The following is a 16840-nucleotide window of genomic DNA, read 5'->3' as shown; positions in this document are numbered from 1 at the left end:
AAGGGTTAAGAAGCCGCTCCACAGCGTATGTATGCCTTTCCATTCTTGTTACTTTATTTCTTCATTTTCTTGCTTCTCGTCCTTTGCGGAAGTGTACAGAAGGGTTACTGTGCAGGATGTGGAGAGAGTGCTGCGTCAACTGGACCCGGAGCGCAGGGGCGTGCTCGGTTACCCGGATTTCTGTCGAGGCGTTTTCTCGATACTCCGGCCACAGCATCAGCAGCGAAGACATGGTAAGCCGCCTTACCAGTATTATAGTACAGTATTCCGACCGTCCAGTCATCCGCTGAGAGATTGGGCTAGTTTTGCAATATCTTGCAGTGTACCTTCATGCAGAGGAATATGATCGGTTGACACCGCATCTTGGTATCTAGCTGTCGTAATTACGCATTGAGCGACTTGTCCTCTGATACTGTAACCTAACCTTTAACTCAGTTCCTGGATGTAGGCTATGTATCACCTTACAAAAGTCATACAGTTCCATACTCTTTCTTGTTCGAACATAGAACAGTGGGCATGCCTTTCTGTGGAAATACTTTTGATGTAACCTCTTATCACATGTTATAGCCTTGGTGAATATTTTAGTGGATGAGGAATAGATTTGTGTGTTCCAAATCTTGCGCCACAAACGTAATGCGGTGATAAAAACGAGAAATGACCAACAAAGTAGAAGGTAATAAAAATGGCGATAACATTATTATTAACTAATTACATATATCAGAGTAACTCTTGATAAGCGAATAGTCGCTATGCTAGTTAGTAACTTCCTTGTCTTTTACGGAAACAGAAGGTTTATTATCGTGTTCACAACAGTCGTTTCCCATCACACTTTTTGTTTGATATCCTTTTTAATATTGTCCCGTGCTCAGGTTTTTCACTTGGTCTCAACCCAACAGGTTTTTTGACCAAATATTGTACACATTTATCATGCACGCTACATGCCCGTAGTGCACTAATTTGTGCGTACAGAAAGGCGCAAGAAGTGATGGACAGCCGTGGAAGTGTAAGGAGAAGGGAGACTGTGAGATCCGGTTATGAGAAGTGATTCGAAAATTGCACTTGGCCATGAAGCGAAGACCCGAGATAAGAAAAGGAAGATATTCAGCATTAATCTCTGCTTCTTTGTTTACGTGACAAGATTGTTATTCGCTACGCAACAATACGGTGGGATACAGAGATGTGGAAGCTTCGTGATGATTGCCATCTCATGGAAGTGCAGTGGTCCGCCCTCTACTTAATACAAACGTATGGGAAAGTGTATACTTTTTATTATGGGATTTAAAGATATCCGAGCTCTTATATGACTTGCTCACACGAATATTTTGCTGTCTCTCCTTCTGTCTTGTGGGAAACAAAGCAAGGTCGGGCAGTATCTAGTAACGAGGTTACCTTCACGCCAAATTTGAGCTAACAAAGCTCGTTTAATATTACCACCATGCAACAGGGCAGTGATCCCATACATCGACAAGGTGAAATCACTACAAGCGTTCGGAATTCCAGTCGGTGGAGCACACAGTTTGTTATCGTATGTGGGTTTTTAAATCAATTACAGCTGAACGTTGCCAGGAATTGATTATATGAATTTATTCTCAGCGCTTTAGTGTAGGTAACCACTGGCCTATGTCAGAGTATAACACTGTCTGTTCGTCATGAATATATTGTGCTTGTATTTTGGAGTAAAGCTCATAGAGCATGGATGACTGCTGGGTAGGCATCACATAGTACAAACTAAGTAGGTTGGGTTGCGGTGCTGTAGGCGTGCTTGGTACTCCGTGTGCAGTTCGCTTCGCTCTGTGACGTATATTGTAAGTATCGAAGGGGGGGGGGGGGGGGAGAGGGTCAGCGACCGGTTGCATGCGCCCCGTGTTTAGTCTCACATATTTGTTGTGTAAGGAAAGGTAGGCCAGTGTGGTTTTCTCTCTCCCCACAATAACTTTGACCGTCGGATGATTTGAAGATTTCTGTCTTCTGGGATGCTACGCCGTATACTTTCCGTATACGTAGCGCGATTGAAACATCTGTAAATTTCAGTGAACTACACGACGCAAAATTACAAATTACGGTCATCTTTGTATTCACGGCTGTGAGAACCAGAAATATCACAATGGATGATTTTTAAGATCATGAGTCTATGAGACATTCCACTTTTCGGTTTTCTTTTTTGCTTTCGAAAACGTAATTTGGCAACCGTGATAAATACTGAGGCGTGAGCGACACTGCTAATGCTTAATGCAAAGACTTGAAACTCTGTGTGGTAATAAACATCTAAAAATAGCACGTGGGCTGCTTTTTTATGGGTTTTTAGAATATAAGGCAACAATATGTGCGACTACGAGAAATCTGCATTTATTTTTCGATTTGATAGCGATAACTAATGAATCACTGGATCCATGCATGTGTAGTTTTGAAATATTATCAATTGTAGTCATGGCGATGGAGTGACATTTTGAGGTTATATGTGACAAATTTAACACTTCCGTGGTTATGTCTAGAAATAGTTCACTAAATTGTATACTATATCGGTTATGGTCTTTTAGTTGTTTGTGGATAGGTCTACATTGTGTTTACATTGCTTTTCATTAATTGCATGCCATGAATAACAGTGTTGATTGTTTTGCGTAGTGTACATATTGCTTGAATATTATACAAAGTCTTCTGGAAAATTTAAGGGAAATGGGGATTGTCGAGATAAAGAAGGTCAAAAACACACACATCATGTTATACATAGACAAAGACAAAGTTTGCACCAGCTACTCTTGTTTTTAAATCCTCCCACACTGGCGAACAGCGCTGCCAACATAATAACGTGAGAGTCGCGTAGCTGACCGTGTCGCTCTGTGGAGTTCAGTTGTTTTCCAAGCTGCCAGGTGAGCGGAAGCGTCAACAGACGAGCAGCAATTTGCGTCTACAACGACCGCATTCCTGGACTCTGCTGTCTGTGTGCATTGCTGCTAAAACTACCACGGGAGTGTAGAATAAGAAATGTTTTGAGTGCATTAACGTTACAGGTGTCCAGTGTTTGTGTAGTGTCTGTCGCTACATCTGAAGAATCTGTTTCAATCGTTGTCTACTTGTGTGACAATTTGAAGTTTTGTTGTCACGAAGATTCAACACCTTTCGACCAATTAAAAGGCAGCACTGTAAAGGTACGGCATATCTCATCTGATTCGAACGACCGTAGAGAATAGTCAGCTTGTTTTTGTAGTGTTCTTTAAAAAGTTAACTATTTCTGCCCTTACCTAGATTGTTCGAAGGAATTCGTGAGTGGTACAATTTTCTTACATTGCGCTTTCCGGTGCGGTTTTCGATTTATCGATTTATTCTGAAATGATTGCCATTCACTGATCGTTGTTAAGTGTTACTTGTTACTGTAGGTTACGTTTGTAGCGTATTTTTTTTATAATGGGGAGAATTAATGCAGAGGCTGTCACACCAGCTTTATTACTTGAGGACCAGGTTCAAACCCCAATAATTTAGACTTGTTGAAAACCGAATAGTTCTAGCTGTAGTGTTCAAAGCACAGTGGTAGTTTTGTGTTCCGTATACTTTGGCATTCACTAACTCTGGATTTTGTCCACAGAGTATTTATTTGTTTCATATGATTCATAGGATAAAACGATTATTTATTTAAACTGCATTAACGACATTATTCTTGTGATGGAAATGCATTATGTTTTCTTTGAGGTAAAAACATTTCTGAATAATATTTAGGTGAACGTCGGCTTCGAAAGGCTAAGACAAGCAGTCTGAACAACTCAAATCTTCATACTTTCGCTACCACTTTTGTGAGACCTAAACACAGATCATTAGTAAACAAATAACCAATCTGAAGTCAGAGTTCTGTTCAAACTTCGGCTCGAACAGGGTCTACCTGACCTTCATAGGTTTGCTCAGTCCTTGTGGGCTCTTGTCGGGATAGTGAATTTAAACAGGACAAGATCACTTCCATCTCTTTCTTGTTGTATTACAAACAACTGGGCACCAAATAACAGCTGTGGTTGTGTTTTTTGCTAAATAAGACACGAATATGAATTTAAATTTATTGTTAATGTTTCAAATCTTTCGAATGCTAGGATAGTACTGTGAAACAGGTCACGATTATTTAAACTTTCTTGCCAGTTGACCTTATATGATCTGTTTTCAATCCAGGGGAACTGTACAGCCCACGAATCACGTTCAACGATACAATGGCTTTCATAGGGTTTTACAGTTTCTGATGCCTGCACAAAGGGTTCCGTTCTTGTATTTATAGAATCACTTTAATTAGGTACACATAGAAGCCTGCACGTTTGTGCGCTGCAGCACGCAGTAAGTAGTTTGACACCCGTGTTACTGCATTTCACCGCCTCCTGTTTCAACGATTCCTTCCACCAATTAACGATGCCCATTGACAGTGACAGTTGCATCTGAAGAAATTGTTTCAATTGTGTTCAAGCAGCAGTGGTTTTCAATACCGCAACAAAATTGCAGTTTTACACAGGATCGTCTTGAATTCTTGAGTTGATAAATTTCCTGTTTTTATGAAACCCGTAGATAAATGAACGTGCTAACAAAAGCCCACCTTTGGACCTGATCTGGCTCATTTTGAATTAGTCTACATCCTAATATCCAGTTTCTTTTAAGGATACGTTTTAATATTATTACCTCGTCTTGTATGAATGTATCATTTTCCTTATGCGTGCTTTATGTTCCTCGCAACTCGTCTGTGTTGTAGTGTTATTAAGTGCAGGGTACTGATTATGAATCTCCTCATTATCTATGGCCTTGTTATATTACAGTACCGTTACCATATGTTACCGTGGGTGAGAGAATCGATCGTCTCTCCCAATTCTGATAGAACTGTCACGGCATTTGCGTGGACGGATGTAGGACAAACTATGAAAGCCTCAGTCATTATGGCAGGCCCTATATAACAGGAGGAAGCTGTACCGTATGATATGATGTCTCTGGGTTTCCCGAGAGAAAGTACCGTGTGTTCCCTTCAAACACACGGATGGAACTTTCATGAATGTCACATCTAGAGAAAAATTTAAAATATCAGCAGTTAATGGTAGGTTTTATCTTGCAGCTTTTGCACTCACAATATTTGTATCATTAATCCCGCCGCGTTTACGACGGCCCCATATTATATACTGCTCTTTCCGGTGGACATTTTCTTTCCTTTGTGAGAACCGGCCCCGTCGGGAACCTAACCCCGGTCCTTCAGCCCGTAAACAGTCACGAAGCAAAGACTAAGATGCAAGATGACTCAGATTGCTGCAATCCTGGTTCATGCTGTATCTTACGAGGTGTTTTTTTTATCTTAAGTTAATTTTGATAACGCGTTACGTATGCCACTGGTTCCAAAATTACACAAGCCTCACGAAGTTCCTATGGTTCCTATAGCGATTGATTTTCGTCGCACTTCTGTGATTTCAGCAACTCGTTTGTTCATTGCTTATAGTGCTATTTCCAGCACGTTGTGTCAGTGCCAAGTCTGCGTAGATCCACCATCGCTCCAGACACACGCTCTTGTCTCCATCAGCAATAATCAATCACATCTTCCCTCCTGCTTGCATTGTTCTCGCCCGTACACATAGCAGCCTGTACGAGAAGAAGAAGAAGGAAAAACCCCTCACCGATTTCTGAACGCTTATAAATGGACACTCCACTTTTCGTTGCGTAAGTCTATGTGACTTGTGGATTAAAAAAACCGTTTGTATTCCTGCACTTCAGTGATAATGTTTCGGTGAGGTTGGCAAGATTTATATTGTTACAGTGGTTGATTGATATGAGCCTGAAGGAGGGGATTGTTCGTCCGAAACGCCGGTAATCTTTGTCATTTGGACACGGTGTTATACTCCAGTGAATGTGGACCGTCGTGAAAACATTGGCTCGGGAGTTGGGGAGATGGCAGTCGTGGCCTGTTAGTAGATATTTTCTGATTTGATATCTTATTCCTTCCAGTGTCCGAGCAGATTTCGTAAAGTCCGTGTTTCGAAACTCGGGATTTGGTCCTTTGCGAAGATTTTAAGTGATAGGTGATTTGTCGAATAGCACGTCAGCTCAGTTCCGACGCGTCTCGCAGTTTCTTCAGCTTCTTGTGGTAATGATCCCATTCGTTACTAACACAAGCCTCGAAGAAAAAAAAAGGGGGTAGAGCCGTCGAATCACTCAATCGTTACTCTTCTGTCAATTTTTTCTTTTGTGGTTTTCGACACTTTCTTTCTGCTTTTATTTAATCTTGTTTTGTTCTCCCTAATAGAACTTTTCTTTATGTTAATCTTCTTGGGAGTGGTGGTGAAACTATGATTAGGCAAAAGACGCTGAGAAGTGTCTTCGATGACATGACTAAAATGAGTTTATTTTTCCGACAAAATGTATTTAGAAAGTAAGGTCTTGGTGATGGATTAATACATTTTCTGTAGCCTGTAATCCCGGTTTGACTTGCTGCTATCCTGATGTGTTTCTTGGTCTCATCCAATTTTTCCGTGCGAATGTCGGGTTTTTATGTAGGCTGCAGTTGTCTTCTCCCGAATCATCATCATTAACCGTTCATGACAACTTTCCAGTGTCATTAGACTGCTGTCTGTGAATTTCTGGTGTGAACGAGGGTTTCATGTATACTTAATTCCAGGTAGAGGAGACAAGATCTTCTGGCTGCCTCGTAGTAGTGCAAAGTCGTACCGTCATTACGTAATGGTGAGAAACAACAGAACAACTCAGCTCTTTTCGTGCTGTGGAAGGAGGCTTGTGAGAACAAAGTACTTTCTTTTGTTTTTACCACGTGAAACATCTCACGTTAATTCCTTTGAAGTATTATTCTGCTCTCAGGGACCAGTTGGATGCAGGAAACTTAAGTTTTATTCTGAGGTCATTTATTACGAGTATGTGCCTTCTATTTGTGCGACCGCATGAAACTTTTTCCTTCTTATCCTAACCCTCAACCTCCTCCACACATTCATTCTTTATTTTCTCTTTTCCTTCATCTTTTTCTCCTCTTCGTACTAGGGCTTTTCTTCGGGTGTAAGGCGGCCGTGTCTCCATTTGGTGCAGAGGTTAAAAGTGTGTGGCGCTGTAACTCCACTTACGTCTACGTGGCGTGGTGCTTAATTAAGCACCAGGGAAATCTTTCACCTCCTCCCTGGTACCACTGCCGTGTGTGGTTCTTTGCGTCAGCATTTCAAAAGCCTTCTATATCGTGTTCAGACAAATCGTAGGGTTTTTTGAACAGGGATGTTGCACCGTGTAGTCTGTTGGAAATTGACCAACGTTTCAGAGATACTTACTGCTTACTCTAAGGAGGAAGTAAGCACTCCATACGTCGGTCAGTTTCTGATAGATTACAGCAACATTCCAGAAGTCAGTCATCTTCAAACTCGCCGCCGTGAGAACTTGAAATCTCAACTTATAAGACATTCACCAGACGACACAAAATGAAGATACGTTCGCAGTTCGCATCCCAGTGTCTGAGCGATCCAACACGGTGTGTGATGTCTGAGATCGACACAGGATAACCCAAGAAATTACAAAAAGAAAAGTAAATGTACTTGAGTTCAGTGTAACGGAGCCAATCGACAGCATGAAAGGAGTCTCTTCTTTTGAACATTTTCTCTTGCTTTAAATGTATCGGCAGAAACTGTTCGCATTGTATTCTATGCACGCAGGTCAGTAAGTGCCCCATATTTCTAGGAAGCCAGTGAAATTTACTTATTCATTTGATAACATGGTGTACCCAGTGGACGGGAACCTGGAGCGGCCTCGGAGTAGATCTGGACGTGGTTTCTTAAACGACCCTTCGTCACTTTATTCCTTTAAAGCCCACCTGCTTCAACAGTCGGCAAATCTTCAATTTTGTATTTGTGTCTTTCGTATGATTCTCAAAATAAATAGCTGTAATTCTCATAACATTAATCAGCTGATCGTTGTAATGTGGAAGTGTTTTCTTCGAGGTACGGACTGGATTCGTAAATATTATTTGGACGAGATTCGGCTCCATAATTTCAGTATTTTGCTTGAGTTTTTAAGTATTTTAATTAGCAGGCCGATTGGATTTAGAATGCGCTTTGTTCAAACACACTTTTTCTGATCACCGGATCGTGTTCTTGGAGATGTGTTGGCCTCTGCATAACTGTAGTTCTACCGTGCATTTTAAGAAGACATCAGAAACAGTTATCTGACATCCGTATACTGAGTTTCTATTCCGACATTCAGTATCTTGCGTACATTAGAGGTTGTGAGAAGTAGTGGCATCCCAGAGCCATTAACATTTAACCATTTTCATACTAGTTATTATTTAAACCTTCTTCTGCCTGTAGATTTCCATGGCAACTGTAATTTCTCTCTGTAAGAAAGTTCACGAGTAATTATTTTAACTATTCAGGTATGGCGGGACGCATTTTTCCGTTGCTTTTTTTTCTCAAACCAAAATGAGTGGTGGTATTTCTAAGTGAAATTCTTGTCAGGATTCAAAGCTGAAAGTGGCTTATGCTGATGCAGTGGGAAGATGCTTTTGAGTGAATCTGAGGTAATTAGGTTGTGGTGAAGCGAACTGATTCAAGTAGCTCACGATCGTTTCAATGGCGTGCATTGGTGTTGATGTTGTAGAGTTTAACAGCATCCTTGGTGACATGAGCGAGGTTGTTAATAGTCAGTAGATGATGCAGCCATAGTGTGGGGATGAGGGTTAAATACCCGTTAGATCGGCCGCGGTCGTCGGATCACCTGCGGTACCTCACGATCCGCTGTGGTAATTTACGCTACCTGACAAATCCGTCCGAACTTCACTCGGCTTCACAGACGCTTTCTGTCAGTAGTATTCGACGTTAAGAATGAACCGGCTGCAGATCTTGTGTGTTGTTGGTCATTTACAGTGGGACCTCCCGTACGTAGTCAAGATTTCCCTTATGTTTCCCGACATGAGGCTGTAATGCCATCACATGTCATCAATATCAAGTAGTTAAATCAGTTGAACTGGTAGGCGTACTTCTTTTGATAGAAGTCGTGTTCTGCCATAAAATTTAGGTTCTGTAAATTCCAATTTGTTGTTCGCAATTTTGTATGTATTATCGATTTCCAGTAGCGTGTAAAAGCGTTGACCTACTGCTCCAATTCGAATTATATCACTCATATTCAAAATAATTTTTATTGAGTTTTCCTAAATATTTACCTTTTTGGAAATGTCTCATGTAATGTTGTAGATGTAAAATATATATTTTGTACAATTTTTTTTTGTTTACAAAAGTCGTGCCATTTCACTTGAGCTTCTTGTAAAGTAACGGCTATGTTGGACCAAAGAGATCAAGATTAAGTTCGCCTCGATAACTTTTGGCGTTGACGTTCAAATACCAAATCTAGTCTAAATCCGTTCCGTAATTTCATAGTTAATACATGTGGACGGATGTGATATTACCATAATGCGTTTGTATAGACCCATGTAATGAGTAGTAGTAGTAGTAGTAGTAATAATAATAATAATACTCTGATTAGTCTTCTCCAGTTAGTCAGAGGTTAAAAATGCACGGAGCTTTGCCTTCGCGTTGAGGTGCTCAGGATCGAGAGGTGTATGTTCATTTTATGCTTACGTTTTCTCTAGTGTTGACGAACTGTGTCACAGGTTATTAACCACGCCCGTAAAATATTATCGGGCTGTCTTAGGCGTTATGATACCCCTGGGAACAACTTGATACGGAGGAGGGGCTCAGCTGTTCGATTTGTTGCCTCGTTGAGCTGAAGAGGTGTCTAGGAAGCTACTGGCGCCAGCTGAAAATCGATGTTCCATTGCTTGTCTTCACGAATAAGCGGAAATATGATTAATTTTAAACTCGGTCAAGTATATGCGGGAGCTGCTCAGGGGAAGGGGCAACATTCTGCCTCAAGGGAAAACAGAAGCCAACCTGAAGTGTGTGATACCTCTTATAGCACCTCTCAAAACAGGCGACAGATTGTTTTGTGATCCACCATGTCTTTTAGTGCAGGCCCTTTCTCGATTACGAAGTTAAGACGGAGGAAAATTAGAAGTCTTAGTCTCAGTTTGTCGGTATGTCGTGGGAACGTATTGCTTCTTTCTGCAGGGTATGCAGGCATCAGGTTACTAGACGACGCAGCGACGCAACCACATTTTCACCGCCGTCGCCTTATAAATATGCACTTGCAGTTTATCCAGATATTTTAGTGGATAGAAATTAAATGCTGCATGCACCTAGTGTATATGGTATCTCAGTATGGTCTCTAGCGTGCGGGCTGGACCATTCCCGACGGGTGTAGAGATTTATCTCATCGCGACCGATTGGGCCGGGGGGGGGGGGGGGAAGTGGGGTGCATCAGACCGCCTTCTTCCATCTAGTGGTGGAGTTAATGTGTGCAGCCATATCTTCACTCTCCCACACGTTTTCTTAGCGTGGTACTTATTAAGCACCAGTGACAACTTTGCCTAAATTTGTCCGACTAGGTGACGAGTGATAGGAAGTGACCGAGATGAAAGGCGAGACTTTCTATGTTTGAACGATGCTTTTAGAAAGATTAGTACAGCAATGTCGGCTGAAATGTAATAACACTAAAGAATGTCTTGGGCACTGGGCCTAACTTTGTTTCTGTATTGAAATCTACGCCTCGCGGATATACGCCCAGCTGGACAAACTACCTGCTTGGTTACCAACAGGTGCTCTATCTGTTCCAAGGCGAATTGTTATGTGGCGGGAATGGAACCACTTACCCCACAGAACGCGTTGCTATTCGATCTCGCCATTCTCTTTATTATCCAGAACTTTCATCACACTCACGGGCAGAACAAGCAATGGCCTTGTGCGAAATAACTAACCTCTGTTATTGAGAAGAGCATTAAATTAACATGTCACATTTGTAAATGTCTTGCTTGGTCTTTGTTTCTGTATCGCATCGCTTTCTTTTTTCTTTCATTCTATCCGTCATCTGATTTTACCTATCTGTTTAATTAGTTGAAGATGTCTGACTTCTGGGTTGTAGCGCCGTGTAGTCTGGTAAACGTTTATCAACGTTTCACAGGTTTTTGCTTCCTCTATCATCAGGGTTACTCATCGCCAGAAGACAGCTATCTTCGGACTCATCCCCGTGAAAACATCAAATCCTACTCGTGACTTCTGTTACTGGGAGGAAAATATTAAAATCAGTCTTGGACAAAAATAAATTGTTCAAATTTAAACTAGATTTAACTAGCTTAGGATAATATTCAGTGGTAAACTTTTTCTTATGTAGGCCTACTTTTATCCATGTAATAAACCATTCTGTTTGTGCAAAATCCATTCCTCCTCCCCATGCCACATGTTATTTATTTTTGTTCAGGGGTCTATAAAATTAAGCCTTCGGTCCTACGACCTTCGGGTAAAGAGCGCATAGGACGGAAAATTGCAGTGAAATCTTTGTGCTATTAAGAGATATGTTTGGGTTTGTGTTTATTCTTGTATTGAAGCTTATGTTTCAAGTTGATGCTGTTCACTGAAACACGGTTCACAAAGACCTTTCCTTCAGCCGCTTTATAAATTCCACACCGTGCCACGTTTTCCACTTCTGAGTCCGGCGAGTTGGCTCTTCTTATTTTGACCGCCTGCGTCTATCCATTTTTCTACCTGTCCGCACCGCTGAAACATCTCTCTACAGTGCCTCTTTTATTTCTCACCCAGTTACTGTTACGCTGAGACACGCAAGTGGTTGTCGTTAGGTTAATGCTGTGTTCGCAGTGCAGCGAGTGACCCAGTTAGCCTGCACCCATCTTCACAACAGGTTCTTTAGCTCTCATTTGCCTTGCGAAACCACTTCATTTTACAATCACTACGTGTACCACCCGTAAACTCTTCTCGTCTCTTACGAGTTATTTATGCGAGGTATGAAAAATGAGCGCGTAGTGGGATGGCCTTGTCCGCGCATGATTCGTCACCGAAAACACTTGACAGATTTCGGTGAAATTTGGTACGGCATTTGATGTCTATACCAAAGGTTGCTGGGCTAGTTTTCTTTTTCCTTTGTGATCTGCCTAAAACCAAGGACAAATCGAACTTATGAAAATAAGAATAATATGGGAGAATAATATTAAAAGCAAACTTGGATAAATGAATTGTGTAAATGTGAAGTGGGTTGGACTGGTTTCGGATGCAGTTCAGTGGCTGGATTTTACGCAGTAAACCTTGGACTTCAAACACTTGGAATTTCTCGATTAGCCTAATGGGCTTCCAGCTGCTGAAGGAAACTGTTCCCTACTGTGGCGTTACTTCATCGTTGTATTGCTGATGTGTGTTCGTAACTGAGATACCTCCTCTACAGAGGAAGAACATCGTTGCCAGGAGACCAGGAGGGAAGGAAACGGCTTCATCATTGGCGTCTTGAAAAACTACAAAAACAGTTACAACACAATAGATGGTGTTTTTGTACCGCTACAGACATTCCAAGCGCGTCGAAATAACTGCCAAAACCATTCTTGCCAACTTAAGCACTGAATACACAACCTGTAAGCTGTTCTCGCTCCACATTCCGTACATTATTAGGGGAAGTTGGGGATACAGTATCATGTCAGTCTGAATGTCCTCTCGTGTTTTTCCTCCCCTAACGAGCATCTTTGCATGATTTAACAGACGTGTGCCATTATAATCCCCCCACCCCTTTACTTTTGAATTAAAGAGAACATTTCGGTTGTTTGTTACTGTCCATTCTGGTTAATATGTGTTTAACCATTTTCCTCTGTAATCGTCTTATTCGTTTGTATGGAATACATTATTAAATTATTCCTTATATTTTCACATATTTAATTCAGTCTAACCTGGCACTGACAGGTATAAAAGAGTAATTTTCCTGCTTTAATTTTACTAACACGGTTTCTAACTTCCATATAAAAGTGTGTAGACTGCCATTGTTATATAAAATTTCAGCTTTGTCTTTTTGCTCAGGTTTCTAGACTCGCATCATGCAGTTCTGCGGTTAAGATTGCGCGGACTCTTCCATATGGTTGGTTACATGACGTGGTGTTACTTGAATACCAGTCATTACCCTACAGATTACCTAATTTGTGTATTTTATTGTGTGTACATCATAACTTTATCAGAAATGTCACAATCCAAGTCGGCCTAGTTAAAATGTCAAACTTGTCCTATAATTGAACTTATAATAATTATTTTGCAGTTGATTGTATACGTTATTTTAGATTAAAATATGCCGTATATATAGACCATAAAATAGCTACCTTTGTGTCACATTTGACCTAGTTTTCGTCGATATACTGATTCTGTAGGAGATAAGTTTGTGTTTCTTGGTCGGTGAATTGGAAAATGAGGCACGTTTCTTCAACATCGACTCTAATTGGTGTGTAACATTCAACCATGTGCCAGATTGAATCTCACAATATTTGCGAAGATTATTTACAACTTTACGAAGTGGGAGGAGTCAAACGTGCCAGAAATTACTTGATAAACCTCTTTATAACCGAAAGCTTCCTGATTTGTGTTACGGATAAATTTAAATTCGCCCACGAGTTGAAATAAAATAATTTCGTGATTTTATCTTTATGGTGTTGTTCCTAGCGTCGTGGCTGTGTCATTAGCAGTTTTGCTTCGAAGGGTGACGGGTTCGATTTGCGTAACAGAAGTTGGCTTTCTTGCCACGAGTTTTCCTTAGGATCTTGGAATGCAGCAACCTAACACAGGACCTGGACTGAGATCCGAACTGTAGACTTTCTGTAAAAATTGCTACATCATGTCTAGGTCCACAGGGTTTTGTCCCTGGAGAGGCTCTCTTTCGGACAGGAGGCCGGTCTGCAAATGGTGAAAGGAGAAATAAATCACCAACTGAAATATGAACCACGGGCGTTCAGCTTGTAGCTAGTGAATGCGACATCTCTTTTCTCAACAGTAAATCAAACTAATATAAGTCCTTAACACCGAATTGCATTTGAAAGTTTCAGGAAAGGGTGTGCCATCTGGTTAAGAATTATCGAGATAATGAGAAAGCGACAGAACAGAATTGAACACAAGTTTGGATGATCCGTCCAAAATTAGTTGGAGTCAGTGACAAAAGTAGTTCAGCCGAAGTTGTGAACCGAGGAAAGTTACTTCCATATCATTACTGAATTTTTACAGAACTTTCTCCAGTATTTATAATGAATGGCTTTCAGCCTGGTCTGCTTATAAAATTGTATGTGTGTAAAGTGAATTTGCTTTGTGTTCTTCGGGAACATTTTAACGAGAATGAGTTCCCCATGCATGACCTCTTAACTGAGAATTCGTGAAGCATTTCATTCTACATGTTTCTGGTGGTAAAATAATAACGGCTTAATTTACTGTTCGGTGCGTGTAGGATGTTAACCGCTGTTATTTCTAAACCAATTAATAATAATTCAGTTACATTATTAGAGTGTTTGCCAACGACAGAGGCGTGCTCTAGCTTTGACTTAATTAATGTAAAATACCTATGTTATGCAAAGGAGATAAATTTAATATAACAAATAAGCGATAATATCTTTAGTGCCTGCGAATATACAAAATCAGCATGAAAATAAAAATACATACTGTGAGTTATGATGACATCATCGTCTTCATATATGCCTGCCAGAACATCAGTCAAGATACAAGTCTCACAGATCGCCAGTTTCCGTTTATTTACCAGGTTCGTGGCAGGTGAAGACGAAACAGCGCTCATTTATACAACTCACTTGCAAATTCGTGTGAAAGGGGGCAGATAACCCTGACATACTAGCTGGAAAACTATGAATAATTTGCAGGCAAAGCCCATTCAACCTTGGATATCTCACATTGATGTCTAAACCAGGAGTGAGTTTTCGTGTTTGACAGTCTGTTGCAGGAGTAGGACACTGCCATGTTCACTTCGAACTTTTATTTGTAGATGAGTGTGTGTGTGTTAGGAAATAGCGCTGACGTGGTAAAGATAACAGAATGGTTGAATACCGAATCCTGTGTTAACTCTTGATGTTACGTTCCGCCTAATGCACGGTTGTCAAGGTAACGCGGATGCTCTGCCCAGGCCGGTTACTTCATGGTACTGTCTACTGTGCTCTTCGATGACGTCATGAGTTTAATAAAGTCATGAAATGTGTAAGTTGTTTAAGAGTCTGGCATTCATTATTTCATCTTTAGCAAGGATTTATATAAAATTTAGTTTGAACCTTTCTAGATCATATTGCGTGTTAAATGATATTTAACATCAGCTTTTACAAATAAAATGCTGATTCTTCAGTTATAATTTTTCCAAGGTAACATACGCGAATGTTGAAAAAAGCATAGGACCGTCGGTGTGTTAGAAACGGCGGAACACGTTTATTTTTCTGACTTATGTCGACCATTAAGTAGCCAAAATCACGTGTCCATAAACCAGCTCTTTTAATTCAGCAAATCTCAATGTAACATGGAAACGGTTAAGTTTTCTTATCATTTTTCTGCTGCGTTTAGGGTCTGAAGGTTTTTATCTGTGGAACGTGTAAGTTATAAAGAAAGAGATGGTCTGTTGGTAATACTGTGTTGGTATTCAAATGGAAAAACTGCGGAAAAACAGGAAAAACTTCAGATAGAATAGCCAAGATTCAAACCGGATACTTAATACAACTCTAGAGCATTGCTGCTACATGAAATTAGTGGGCGACAGGATGCTCAAAAATCAAAATTAGAGGCCTATTTTAAGGTGCTTTCTTAGCATTGACCCAGAGAGACTGAAGTAAATCTTCATACCTCAGGACAGTCCAAAACCGACAGAGGTTGTTAAAATAGCTGCCTCCTTCCTGCTTCAAACTGCCCGCTTGCAGCGAGGAATCAGCTTCGTTTGCTGGTTTTTCGCCGATGCTGTTTTAGCTGAAGGCCAGATCGTGTAAGAGGAGCGGCATTCCACTGGTAGTACCAGGCGGTTACAGGGCGTCTGTCGTCTGTGCAGCAACGCCTCTTCTGCGGACTGGTTCATGTTGCTATAATTTGTATTTACAGTCATGCAACTGCCCTTTACATTTATTAAACACAAAGATCGTTCGTCTGATCAGAACTGAGATTCTCACGGCGGCCAGTATGAAGATGGCTGTCTTAGGGTTGTTGGATCTTGAAGTTAGCCGAAATTCCAGAGGTGGTTGCTGCCTCCATCATCAGGGCTGTGATGGACGCGGCAAGCAACAGACTACAAGATGCAACAACACAAAAGACAGTCATCTTCATCAGTTTAGTAAATGGGAGGATATTAAACGGGTTCTTAAATAAACCCAGTGGGGAGGTGCGGACTAGACTCTTAATAAATTTCGGTTCCTATAAAAGGTGGGAATTTCTTGATCAGTCAGGCGAATATTGGCTGCTCTTAGAAGAGCTCTGCTCCATGCAGTGACATTTTGCATACCAAGACCAAACCTATTTTTTTAAAAAGTAATTTAGCATCAAAATGGTAAAGATTCTAAAAGCTGATATAAGTGAAACTATTAAAGATAATCTATATTATTGTTGGGGGGGGGGGGATAACAAGCCTTGAAGCCGCAAACTGCGCGGATCATCAGTTGCTGAAAGTTAAGCATTTTCACAGAAGTTCTGGTTGCTGATATTCAGTGGATCGACCATATGAACGGATAATCCAGATGCGTGTCTGGCTGGCAGCTGCCCCTGTTTGCTTCCTGTGCCAGATTGACAGACGTCGCCACTTTCAAAATCAGACATCTCTCCATTAGGTGAATTTGAATGCTACAGCTGTTAGCTACGTTATGGGCACATACAGATATTTTGTCCATAAAGAGACCGGAATGTACACAGAGTAGTTTGTTCTACGTCGGCAGACATTTTTTTTTTTCGTTGGGCAACACTTCAACGTCTTCTCTCGAGTTACGTGGCTGACGTCACAACAGTGATTCACACCAGAACAA

General features: G+C 40.9%; 1 protein-coding gene across 8 annotated transcripts in view; it reads left to right on the top strand.

Annotated features, from left to right (window-relative positions):
* Positions 1 to 16840, top strand: part of LOC110840673 (rab11 family-interacting protein nuf) — a 74728-nt gene that overhangs the window by 13524 nt on the left and 44364 nt on the right. For 6 of the 8 annotated variants that reach the window (XM_087356925.1, XM_087356926.1, XM_087356928.1 and 3 more), the window contains exon 3: positions 116 to 233. The exons of 1 other annotated variant lie outside the window; for it this stretch is intronic. In XM_087356925.1, the coding sequence (XP_087213051.1) occupies positions 116 to 233 (118 nt within the window). Of the gene's footprint in view, positions 1 to 115; positions 234 to 2849; positions 3147 to 16840 lie in introns of those variants that run through there. One more of the 8 variants, XM_087356929.1, reaches the window with a different exon arrangement.

Source organism: Zootermopsis nevadensis, unplaced genomic scaffold (genome assembly GCF_977971745.1).
Source record: "Zootermopsis nevadensis isolate Lab colony 2312 unplaced genomic scaffold, Znev_1.0 Znev_ptg000028l, whole genome shotgun sequence".
NCBI lineage: Eukaryota > Metazoa > Arthropoda > Insecta > Blattodea > Termopsidae > Zootermopsis > Zootermopsis nevadensis.
The sequence above is the reverse complement of the archived record's forward strand: the minus strand, read 5'-3'. Positions and strand labels throughout refer to the sequence as shown.